This window comes from Elgaria multicarinata, chromosome 17 (genome assembly GCF_023053635.1).
Source record: "Elgaria multicarinata webbii isolate HBS135686 ecotype San Diego chromosome 17, rElgMul1.1.pri, whole genome shotgun sequence".
Taxonomy (NCBI): Eukaryota; Metazoa; Chordata; class Lepidosauria; order Squamata; family Anguidae; genus Elgaria; species Elgaria multicarinata.
In genome coordinates, this window is record NC_086187.1 from 17,661,148 (window position 1) to 17,674,053 (window position 12,906).

General features: G+C 46.7%; 1 protein-coding gene across 1 annotated transcript in view; it reads left to right on the forward strand.

Annotated features, from left to right (window-relative positions):
• The window catches only part of XYLT1 (xylosyltransferase 1), a 202,236-nt gene that overhangs the window by 139,232 nt on the left and 50,098 nt on the right, over positions 1–12,906 (forward strand). Inside the window, exons 4-5 of the mRNA XM_063143471.1 lie at positions 6,115–6,287; positions 8,205–8,407. Of these exons, the coding sequence (XP_062999541.1) occupies positions 6,115–6,287; positions 8,205–8,407 (376 nt within the window). The remainder of the gene's footprint in view (positions 1–6,114; positions 6,288–8,204; positions 8,408–12,906) is intronic.

Here is a 12,906-nt window from a genome sequence, read left to right on the forward strand (position 1 = left end):
CAGAATCAGACTCTGAAGGAGAGGAGTTGGCGCCAAAACAGGCCCGCCTGTACCTGTGGGGGAGAAAGCTCTCACGGCCTCTTCACCAGCTGGGAGTGAACCCTCTCCAGAGCTTATCTCCTCAAGGACAAATAATACACAGTCAGTGGGAAGCCAGCATTCTTCCGAGGGGGAGAGCTTGGAGAGGTTAGCCGATCCTAGAGGACGCTGCTGACTAAAACGGGTGGAGCTAAAAGAAGGTGAGAGAAAGTCAGCTCAGCTTGCGTCCCATCAGAAGCTGCCTCAGAACTACTCTCTCTGATGTTAACGCGTCTTGGGAAAGGGCTTTCCATTCTTCTTGAAAGGACAATTGTCTCGCTTAGTTTGCACAGTTTTGCCTAGGGGAATATTCCAAGAGATTAGACTCTCTACAGGTGGGAAGAGCTGTTTATTGCTTGAATAAAGCTTTGTGGATTACTTAGCAGGCCTTGTTATTGTCTCCCAAGAAGGCGGGAGGTTTTGAGAAACACGACACATTGTCCGCACTACATAAAATAGGAATGGCTGGCAGGTGCGTGGATGAACAGATTGAATAAAAAGATTTGTGCAACTGACGGTGTCTTTTCTAAAGGCCCGTGCAGCCTTCCAGAAACTGTGATGCATTGTGTTTTGAAATGTCGTCAGCTGATACTTCCAAGCACTAGGCGAGAGCACAAGAAAAGCAAGATGCTTTAATCCAGCTAGGGGCCGTACACATCCAGAAGTGTGAAATCAGGATGAAATGCCATGTACACTGTGTTGTATTTGTGTGGGGGGGGGGGCTGAACCCATTTTGGGGGGATAGGGTAGCATGTTGCATAGCTCCTTCAGAGTTCTGGCTGCTTCTGAATGAAACCCAGAATGGATTCACAGCCCCACCAAAATCAGAGCCCCCAGCCTCCACTGCTCATTGCCCCAGCCCATCAAAACATCCCAGTGCTTCAGCCCGGAGAGCCTCCACTACACCACTGTGTGTTTCTCTTTACCTGTGCTCTCCACAGCTGGACAGCAAGCATCAGTTATCGCCCGTTGAATGGCTTGCGGGCCACGTAAATTGCCGTTCCTTCGCAGCTCTGCAAGCTATTTATTTACAGTGCCAATAAACGAAATTTAAAAACAATACCAGAAAAGCCACCACAAATCATTATCACTACATTAGTTGAAACCACAGAGTAGAGCGGAATTTTGCAACCTTTTGTTATTCGTAATGGCACTTATCCACGTGATTAGCATAATTGATTTGAACAATACAACACAGGCGACAAAGAGCTACCCAGCGTGAGCAAAGATTGCAGAAGCCGGCTTACAATTTATCACTTCCACCCACCCACTCACTTTCAATCATAACTTTCACCTCTCGGGCGGACTCTTTCCAAACCGGCCGATATTTTGCTTTTTGGTGGATTCGCCGATGATACCTTGTGCAATTTTACCACCGGCTGTATTATTTATGTCTTTCCTTTCCTTTTAAAAAAAAGCTTCAGAATTTCTAATCCTCTGTTATTCTTGATTTTAAAGAATGATTCAAACCGCCTCCAGATTTCTGGACAAGAAACTGAGGGTTGGAGCCAGACTCAGCTTAGAGGAGGCCCATTGAAATCAATGGGAGAAGACAGTCATGGCTAATCTAAGTGCCTGTAATTTCAATGGACCTAAAACCTTTGGGTTTCCACAGTGCTTTAAAAGCCACTATAAAGTATAACTGAGAGCCAGTGTGGTGTAGTGGCTAGAGTGTCGAACTGGGAGTTGGGAGATCTGGGTTCTAGTCCCCACTCAGCCATGGAAACCCACTGGGTGACTTTGGGCCAGTCACAGACTCTCAGCCCAACCCAGCTCACAGGGTTGTTGTTGTGAGGATAAAGTGGAGAGGTGGAGGAGGATTACAGTGGTGGCCAAAATTGTGGACACTTTTTGCAACTTTGCAACTTTGCATGCTTATAGAAAATGTTCTGTTTCACAAAATTCAAATGTTTATATATCGATTGAAAGAGAATTTAATGCTGGATTCAATACAAAAAAACAGAATGCAAATATCTACAGTACAAAAAAGTTATGCGTACTTTAGACTAAAAACAAACACAGATGTGATTGAGTGAAGAAGCGGATTGGAATTGCAAACCCTACTGGCCAATCACAGTCCTTGTTCTGGGGACCAATCACATGGCAGTAGCTGCGATACATCATGTTTCAAGTTGGGGAAAGTCAGTTTTGCTGTTTGTTCTGTAACTGAAGAGCAATTAGAAATTGTGTGAATATTTGAAGTATTTCTCAAATTAAAAATGTACGTACGTACATCATAAATAGAGCCATGGCACCAAAGAAAAGAGTTGATTGGACACCCAGGAAAATAAGCACGATCGTTGTATTACGTGAATCAGGTCTTTCAATTGATATATAAACATTTGAATTTCGTGAAACAGAACATTTTCTATAAGCTTGCAAAGTTGCAAAACATGAACATTTCAAGCAGTGTCCACAATTTTGGCCACCACTGTATGTATGCCGCCTTGGGTTCCTTGCAGGAAAAAAGGCAGATATAAATGCAATAATAAATAAATATAAAGTATAACAAACATATGATGATCAGATAACTGCTTAGAGGAAGCCCATTGAAATCAATGGGAGAAGTCAGGGTTGTTGTGAAGATAAGATGTAGAAGAGAATCCAACCCACCTTGGATTCTTTGCAAGTGGTGGAAAAATGGGATATAAATGTAACAGCAGCAGCAGCAACAGCAACACTGCAAATGGATTTCTTCTTCCTTTCAAGTTACTTCTAGGTTATTTTTAAAAGCTTTTTGAAATACTAAGTCCTGTCATTCTTGTTTTGATTGGTCTTACCCTTGGAAATAGATTGCTGAAGATGATAAATTGAAGAAGCTGAGAGTGTAAATGGAGACATATTATTCACAGTCTAGGTTATCCATGTGTGTGTGTTTTAAAAAATATGTCATTAGCCAAACATCGACTGTTCATTTCCATACTTTTCCAGTGTGCCTTCAGAACATAATTACTAAGTTTGTTCCATTCTTTTTGGGAGGTGGGGGATTTGAAATAAAATAAGGAGGGCTCCTCTATCCGTTTCAAATGTCCACAGAAAGCTCAGCTCTCAAACTACTTTGGTAGTCATAACGCCGGGGTGAGTTTGGATTGAGAATCAGAACTTGAAAATTCAAGGTTAAACAAGAAGAGACATGGGGAAGAAATGTGTGCATTTTGCAAAGAGATCGCCCGTAGGCTTTCCTCGTGTGTCAGGAAAACGCAGAACTGCAATTATTTCACGGATCACCTTAAATTGCTTCTCCCCTGAGATCCATGACAGCAGAAACAGCTATACAAGAGGACAAAAATTAACCCAAATCCTTATTCTATGTATATCAGCAAAACTCTGGGGACTTCCCTGTAAAGGCAGCAGTGATTTGCAACAGCCAAGGGAGTGACTGATTTGTAGAAGTGAAGTCGGAAATTTTTTAGGGTTTTTTCCCCCTAAGTCTATTTTTAACCTCTACCCACCACACACACACACACCATCCGTTCCTTAGAGAAGTTGCAACAAAGAACTCCCCGTTCACTACTTTGGGCCTCCCGGAGACTACATATCCCATCAGCCCGATTTATTTCATGCATTTCTAAACTGACCAATAACTAACGTTCTTATGCGCCCCTAGCCTACGCAACAAAATGGTAAAGAATAATCTCATCCCGCTCCTTAAATGTAGAAAGCTTGGATGGATTCCATCCAATAAGTTCTTTTTAGTTCTGATACCAAAAAAAAAATTCCCAGGCGTCTGCTTTTTTAAAAAACATATGGTTATTGGAGATGCCTGCTTCTCTTTAGGTGCTGTATGAAGTTTTATCTCCTTCTATAACCAATCTTTCTTTCCTATCACCGCTTCCTTATTTACTTTAATTGCTAGCCTTCAGTGACTGAAACTTCCCTCTCAGAAGTTATAATGTTTGCAAACATTCCGTAACGTTTCGATTACATCAGGTCAGCTAATGCTTTGGAGGAGGAGATGTCTCCGCCTTCTCTTTTTACTTTTCTCTTACTTTCCATTCCAAGGCAGAGAAGAGGGGTGGGTGAGAGTGGTCCAGAACCCTCCCAGACAAATAGCTTTCCCCCTTCCCCACCACTAACACCCATTGCTGCAACCCTATGTTTAATTAAACGGAAGCCATTCTTCTATGTACATTTTATAATGGAGTCATGACCTGGAAATTAAAATAAGGCTGTCATCATGTTTTCTAGAAAGTTACAACTTCCATCAGCTGTTGACAACATAACCAATGGTGAAGGATCATGGGAGTTCTAGACCAAAACATATGGAGGGCCACAAATTGCCCATTCCTACTGTACAGGAAATGGTGGTAGGGCACCATCTTGTCCTTTGCCTCGGGCAGCAAACTGTCTCGGGTCGGCCCCTGGGTCCTGTATGCCAGAATTTACCTCTCTGTGACTGATATTGAATATACCTCCATTTTTTGAGCACCCAAGCCCAACATACTATGGGGTGGCTCCTTTCCAATCCTGTAGCAGGTCTCCATCTCAGGAGTGGAGTGGGTACTCTGCGGGAAATCAACTTAGGCCTAATCTATACCAAGCAGGATATTGCACTATGAAAGTGGTATATAAAAGGCAGACGCCACACTACTGCTTTATAGCGGTATCGAAGTGCACTGACAACTGTTGGGGCCCATTGACACATAACATATACTGCTTTCATACCACTATATCCTGCTTGGTGTGGCTCCTACCTTTTATATACTGCTTTCACAGTGAAATATCCTGCTTTGTGTAGATTAGGCCCTAGTATCATCCATTGGTGTCCATGTCTCATCAACGTTTATTTCCATGGGACTGTTAACGGATGATGCTGTCATTGACGAGGATGTGGATATTACATACATCTAAACCAAACACATACACAAGGGATCTTTTGGTGTTGAATTCTGGGAGCTTAGTAAATCCTGATGCCCCCAACAGCTGAGAGACTCAGATTTCCTGACGAGGTCCTTGAAAGCAATTCCTTGTTTTATTAATGAAGAATTTAAAATGAATTAAAATCACGTATCGGGGGACGTAGAATCATACATACATCTGGGGAATTAGAATCGTAAATTGACACTGAGAAAGCTAAAGATAAGAAGCATTTGAAGACAATAGTGAAGTTGCTGTAGGTGCACTGGGATGCATTTTATCCTTACAACAACAACCCTGTGAGGTAGGTTGGGCTGAGAGTCTCCAACCGGGCCAAGGGATCAACTATTAGGAGCTAGGGACGAGAACCCGGTTCTCTTGACTCCCAGCCCAACACTCTAACCATTACACCACACTGGCTCTGAGGCCTTTGCTAGACCAGTCTATATCCCGGGGTGATACCCGAGATGGTCCTCCTGCATCCAGATGACACACAGGGGATCCTGGGCTCAGGCAGGGATCAACCCTCCCTGGCCCCGGGACGTAGGCCTATCCTTTGGCCCTGCTTTTTCCCGCAGTCTTGGGCTCAGCCTGAGACCGCGCGCATGTGGCCCGTTTCTGCAGCTTTCCCCAGCTCTGCACGATTACTCGCGCGGAGCCAGGAGCGCTGTGCCCATCGGGGCTAGGGTGGGGGGAGCGGGGAAATCAAGGTTTTTGTTTTTTTAAACCACTTACCTTGCTGCTCATCCTCTTGTGCGCAGCCGGCCCTTTACAAGTTTTTTTTAAAAATGGCGGGCGCGACGGCTCTCTTCTTGAGCTCGTCGCGCCTTGCGTGTAAACGAGGGTGAGATCTCGCGTTATTCATAACGCGAGGTCTCCCCTCCCCTCCCCCAGATTTTCACTTAGGTCTAGCAAAGGCCTGACTCTCTGCTCGGGATGCACAAAGTGCCCCAATATCCCATGGAACCTGCTTTTGGGCTCTTCTCCAAGACCAAAAAGAACACAAAACCCTCGTCCCCTTCCAGCTACAGGCCCAGCCTTCACAACGCAGCAGCATTTGGGGTGCTTCATAACAGGATGGTTGTTTATATGGTATGGGGGCAAGGAGGGGAGAGAGGTCCGCCTGCCCCCTGCCCATGCGCTCCCCAGGTGCCCTGACTGTGTTTTGTTTCCAAACAGGCAAAGCCAGCAACAATGTGCAGTGGGACGAGGACTCCGTAGAGTACATGCCAGCCAACCCCATCAGGATCGCATTTGTCTTGGTTGTTCATGGCAGAGCTTCCCGGCAACTGGCGCGCATGTTTAAGGCTATTTACCATAAAGACCATTTTTATTACATTCATGTTGACAAGGTAATATATCACCGGTTATACATTGCCTGTCTCACCGTCTGCCCATCTCTTGTTCCTTTGCCCATCTGCCTTTGTTGATCTCTGCCACGTACCGTAGGTGTTGCCTTAATGCCAAGGGTGGTGGTGGGGAAACAGGCCCATGGGTTGCATCCTATCCTAATGGGGGGACCAATCATGCTCTCCGGGTTTTCCAGGCGGCCACTTCCTCCCAACCACCAATCATTTCGTGTTTTTCCAGCTTTGCTGTTTTCCTTCATTCTAAATGGTCAAAACACGTCTCCTAAGGCTTACTTAGAATCATAGAATAGTAGAGTTGGAAGGGGCCTATAAAGCCATCGATTCCAACCCCTGCTCAGTGCAGGAATCCACCTTATAAAGCATCCCTGGCAGATGGTTGTCCAGCTGCCTCTTGAAGGCCTCTAGGGTGGGGGAGCCTATCACCTCCCTAGGTAACTGGTTCCATTGTTGTACTGCTCTAACAGTCAGGAAGTTTTTCCTGATGTCCAGCTGGAATCTGGCTTCCTTTGACTTGAGCCCATTATTCCGTGTCCTGCACTCTGGGAGGATCGAGAAGAGATCCTGGCCCTCCTCTGTGTGACAACCTTTCAAGTATTTGAAGAGTGCCATCATGTCTCCCCTCAGTCTTCTGTTCTCCAGGCTAAACATGCCCAGTTGTTTGAGTCTCTCTTCATAGGGCTTTTTTTCCAGACCCCTGATCATCCTGATCATCCTTATTAACAGCTGGAGCTTTAAGCTACAATGTCCTGGTATTTGGGACCCACCCCCTTTGCTTTGGCTCCACCCACCACTGGAATGCAGCTGCCAAGAGCAGTTTCCCCACCCACCACACGTCGCATAGTTTTTGTTCAGCGGAATGCATGGGTACATTCAGGTTTCCTTCCTTTTGATTGTCTTCAGCTGTCCCTTTTATATACCTTGGGTATCGGTCCATGTCCACCTGTTGTATATTGTGTAGCGTTAACCAAGAAGCCATTCTAGGCTCTGAGATGAATTTAAAAGTTTGCAGTGGAAGAACGAATATGATCTTCACCAAGGCTTGAAGGAAAGAGGAGGAAGGTCTTAAATCTGCAATCCCATATGCACTTACCTGGGAGTAAGGCTCATTGAATTCAGTGGGGCTTACGTCGGATTGCACTTACAATTTTCGCTTAATTGGAAGAGTATTTTCTACACCAATTCCTATTTGGAATTCTCTCTCTAAGAACACAAGAAGAGCCATGTTGGGTCAGACCAAATTATGTTCACACAATGGGCCATGGGAAACCCACAAGCAGGACGTGAGTGCAACAGCACCCTCCCACCCATGTTCCCCAACAACTAGTGCACACAGACATATTGCCTCCGATACTGGAGATGGCATAGAGCCATCAGGACTGGTAGCCATGGATAGCCTTCTCCTCTGGGAATTTCTCTAGCCCCCTTTTCAAGCCATCCAAATACATCTTGTGGTAGTGAATTCCATAGTGTAATAAGAGATAATTTGAAGCAGCAGAAAGCAACAGAGGAGGAAATAACGTTTGTTCAGACCACTTTCTCTGATGCTTCATCTAGACATGCCCTCCAGATGTTTGGGACCACAGTTTCCATAGGTCCAGCCAACATGGCCAGTGGTTGGTGGTGAAGAAGGTTGTGGTTGAAACATCTGGAGTGCACAAGTTTCAGTGCATCAGAATGCTGGACTAGATGGATCCAGAATGGTTCTTCTTACGTTCTTAAATTCTTCATATGCTCTGCCATGTGGAGAGGAGATTCTGTCCAGTGAGCTTTTCTCTACCTGCTTCTTTGCCATTCCATGCACCCTTAAGGAGCTGTGGCTAAGTAGTCATGCACACTCCTGTGCCACAGGACTTTTCACTGAACCTTTTCCTCCTTTTTTTCCTCCCCTCCCCTGTAAAGCGATCCAATTACCTACACCGGCAAGTGCTCCAGTTTGCAAGCCAGTATCCAAATGTGAGAGTCACCTCTTGGCGCATGGCAACTATCTGGGGAGGAGCAAGCCTTTTGTCCACCTACTTGCAAAGTATGCAGGATCTGATGGAAATGAAGGACTGGCAGTGGGACTTCTTCATTAACCTCAGTGCTGCTGACTATCCCATCAGGTATAGTGATGGACCCCTTGTGAACGCTTTCTTGTTTCCTCCACCAAATGTCAAGAATGTAACGTCGGAAGGGTCTTTCTCAGATCTGGCTGAGGATTCAATCGAGTCCAGCGTTCTGTCTCCAACAGTGGTTGGCCTGATGCTTCTGAGAACATTGCAAGGAGCTCAATGGTAGAACGCCTGACCTGCATGCTAAAGGTCCCATGTTGATCTCTGGTATCTCCAACTAAAAGGAGATGGGAAAGCCCACCAGATTGGATCACCCCGTCCCTCAGAGTAGATATTATTGGGCTTGGTAGACAAACTATCTAACCTGGTATAAAGCAGCTTCCTATGAGGGCCACATTGCAATGTTAACCAGGAGAAAAGTTTTGGCTGGGGAGGGAGGGCACCATAAGCTCAGTGGTGGAGCACCTGCTTTGTACACAGAAGGTCTCAGTCTCAATCCCTGGCAGCTCCAGGCCAAAGGATCTTGGAGCTAAGAAAGACCCCTTGCCTCAAAGCTAGGGGAAGCACTGCCTTTTAATGGAGGCAGTTCTGAATGAGAGGAACTAAGGGTATGACCTGATACGAGATGGTCTCACGGGCTTCGTGTGGCCATGGCTTGGTGGTACAGCTCCTCTTTTGCATGCAGAAGGTCCCCCACAATGGTTCAATCCCCCACAATGCCAACTAAAAGGAGGTCGGTGGTGGTGATGGGAAAGCCTTCTGGCCGAGGCCCAGGAAAGCTGCTGCCCATCAGGCTAGAAAATCCAGGGGTATGTTGGCTGGGGCTGATGGGAATTGTAGCCCAATTGATGGAAGTTCTTCGCCCCTGGGGTAGAGGGTCCCAGGTCCAATCCTTGACATTTCCAGTTTAAAGGGATCTGGTAGCCGATGACAGAAAAGACCTTTTAGAGAAGAGCTGTAGCTCAGGATGCAGAAGGACCCAGGTTCAGTCCTTGACATCTCCAGGTAGAAGGATCAGGTAGTCGCAGGTGATGGGAAAACCCTCTACCCCAAGGCCCGAGAGAGTCCCTGCAGTCGATCAGGAGCAGAAGTTTTGGACTACAGCTCCCATCAGCCCCCACCAGCACAGCTCATGGTCAGGGATTATGGAGGCTGTAGTCCAAAACATTTGAAGGGCGCTGGGTTGCCTACCCCTGGTGTAGTCAATCCTGGGCTAAAATGATGAGCTTAAATGATGATGGGAACATGATAATGGATGAATGACATGAGGCATCTTCCTGCATCTAGTTATCAAGCACACACGCAGAGAGTCCCCGGGCGGTTCATCAGGGGACAACGCAGGTATAATAAGTATCAGGGAAATATAAAACAGTTCGTAAATTGTTTGGAGAATGTGTGTGCGCGCGGGGGGAGGGGGGAGGATGTTTCAGAACACCCTTTTATGTACTCCAGATGGGCTTGATGGAAACTGACTGCCAAGCCTAGCTAATGGCTGGTCTTTAAGGAAAGGTCAAACCAAATAATATGCAAGTCATGGGAGTTGTTTAGAGCTGTCATAAGATGCATTTACTTATTAGCTCTGCTCCAGAGTACAAGCGCGGCTCTGTTCTGCGCCGTGACTTTGCTGGCGAGGAGGACGGCTCTACTTGTTTGTTCTCAGCTGGTTTAAACGGTGCCCAAAGGTGCCTTAAGGTCTGGATCAACGAGGTTCTTTTGTCCTTTCTATTCCTGCCTGGCTGCAAAAGGGGGGGGGGAGGAGGAGGAGGAGGAGAGGCATTCAACTAGTGGCATCAAGAACAGACTCTTCTTCTATGGCCCAGGAGCTCGGTGGGAGGGCACCTGCAAGAGGACTCTGGTTCAGTGCCTGGCATCTCCAGTCGAAAGGATCTTGGAAAGCCTTGGAGGACTCCTGGTGGTCAGTGTAGACCATACTGGACTAGCTAGACCAGTCCGAATCAAGGTAGGGTTATAGCTGAGTGGTAGAAGCACCAGCTTGGCATGCAGAAGGTTCAGTTCCTCAGCCTGTCCAGGTAGGGCAGGGAAAGAACCCCACCTGAAAAACTTGGAGGGCTGCTGTTCAGTCAATACTTGCAATGTAGACCAGCCTTCCTCAATCTGGTGCCATCCAGAGGTTTTGGACTACATCTCCCAGCATTCCTCACCATTGCCCATGCTGGCTGGGACCGAACAGAAGTGTAGTCAAAAACATCTGGGATGGGCACGAGGTTGGGGAAGATGGGGTAAAGGGATCGAGTTGGCTTCCTATGTTCCTAGTTGTTTTCTGGGAATGGGCCATATAGCCCAGTGAGAGAGAGAGAGAGAGCACATGCAGGAGGCCCAAGGTTCAAGCTCCAATGGAAACGGTCTTGGATAACAGGGCCATGATGCAAGAGATCCCTGAATAGGGATGCCTGGATCCTGGGTGTTCTCTCTTCCCTGCCCTCCAGATGGAGTACAGATCTGAGGGATATGGAAGAGAGATCAAGTCCATGCCAACGAGGGGGAGAAGGGAATGAAATCCACCAGGGCCAAACCAGAAGAAGTTCTGTGGAGCTTTCACCCCCAGAATGGAATTGTCATACTACACAGCACTGTTCCAAGCAGCATTATGGGAAAATTAAAATGGCAGCCAAAGGAGTTCACAGAAGCCAATGGTGAATGTTCCTCTCCTGCCCTCAACATTCACCTTGAAAATTGAATGAGGGAAGGCAGTATGGCCTTTTCTTTTCTTTTTCCACCAGTGGGCTGCCCCCACTCAAGTGGGCTGAAAGTTTTCTTTCTTTTGGCCCTGTTCTTTTAAGAAGAAGAGGAGGAGGAGGAGGAGGAGGAGGAGGAGGAGGAGACAACAATAGATGGAGGAAGAGGAAGAGGAGGAGGAGGAGGAGAAGAAGGAGGAGGAGGAGGAGGAGGAGGAGGAGGAGGAGAAGGAGAAGAAGAAGAAGAAGAAGAAGAAGAAGAAGAAGAAGAAGAAGAAGAAGAAGAAGAAGAAGAAGAAGAAGGGCTAGTAACTCTGTTGATCATTTTGATGCAAAGGAAAACTAAAATTAAATTGCCCAGTGACAGCGTGTTGAGTTGAATTCTTCGTTAAATGTGATGAGCAAAGCTATAATTTACATTGAAGCGCTGGCATTTTGTGTATTGCAAACCCTTTAAAAAGAAGATAGAAAACGTAATTTTTATAAAATGCAGAGACAATTTGGTGCCTGGAGGGAAAAGTCCCTCAATCAACCTAGCTGTCACGAGCATAGAGAGAGGGAGACAGACAGTGAGGAATAAACTGAGCTTCCTAGAGTTGCATGTCCTGGATTGTCTCCTGCACCACCATCAGTATTCGATGACTAACTGCTTTACTGTAAGGGAGGGCAACCTCTGGACCATGGAGGTTGCCCATGTAGCCCACAAATATGTCTAGGGTCCCTCCAAGCCCAGTCCCTTGGAGGAATCCCTACTGCTAGCTCCAATTTTAGATTAGAGAAAGCATCAGGGATGAAGAAGTGGAGCCTTGGTACCTCTGATGTCAATGAGGTGCTGAATATGCTCTGGGTTTCAATCAGAACTGGCCAGAACTCTCATGGAAGCCATCCAAGGTGCTGAAGCCTATCCCTGAAATAGCTTCTTTAGAGCTGAAGATAGAAACGGACTGTGAGGTTGGACCCTGTTGATGGAAGAGGGAAATGCCATCAATGGAAACACCAAAAGAAGAATCGGGAGGGGGAAGGAAACCTTTGTTGCGAAGGGGAGCATTTAATTTATTTCCAGTGACATGGAAAGGAAGCAGCGAGAGGAAGAAAATGCAAAGCAGGCAGCGAGTCGGAGGGACCGGTGAAGCGCCACTGTCCTCCCACCCGGTTCGTGAGGGCAACGGAATGGAAGTCCGCAGGAGGCAGAGTGGGCCATCAGCAGAGCCGCACCTGCGTTCAAAGCTCTCCAGGGTCATTCTGGAATGAGTGGATAATTAGGCAATTGGGAATGGCTGGTAGAGCGACGCAGCTTATAAATACCACCATCAAGGAAGAGCAGATGGCAAATGCAATGTCGAGTGTTTATTCGGTACTACAGAAAATCACACGGTTCTGACCTTCTGGGTGCTTCATACCAGGCTCTCTAATCCCCAGAGCAGCAACACCCTCACTTGCCCTCCACTCTAGCTGATCCATGAAGCTATGAGTGGACCTGTACCATCTACACCTTCTTCTGCTCAAACTTCCTGCACTCACTGAAGCTGAGGAGGCCCAATGGCAATGCACTCTGTCTTGGGCCCCCTTTGAAATCAGCACACACAGAGACACACACAGAGAGAGAGACATCATTGTCAGTTTCTTATTTGGGTAAGGAACGTACACAAGTAAGCATTGACTGGTGGTTCTTATTCCAGGAAGTCTTCTCCTTGGAGCAGATACTGAGGTCAAATACACCGTGAGACCTCCTGATTCTAGCGCTCCCATGTACAACTCTCAAAGAGGCCACACCAGGCCCTTTGGCAACATTAGCGCATTGGCATAATGGTGCATTGGAGCGAATTGGAATTAGCACAAGAAGAACAGAATTCT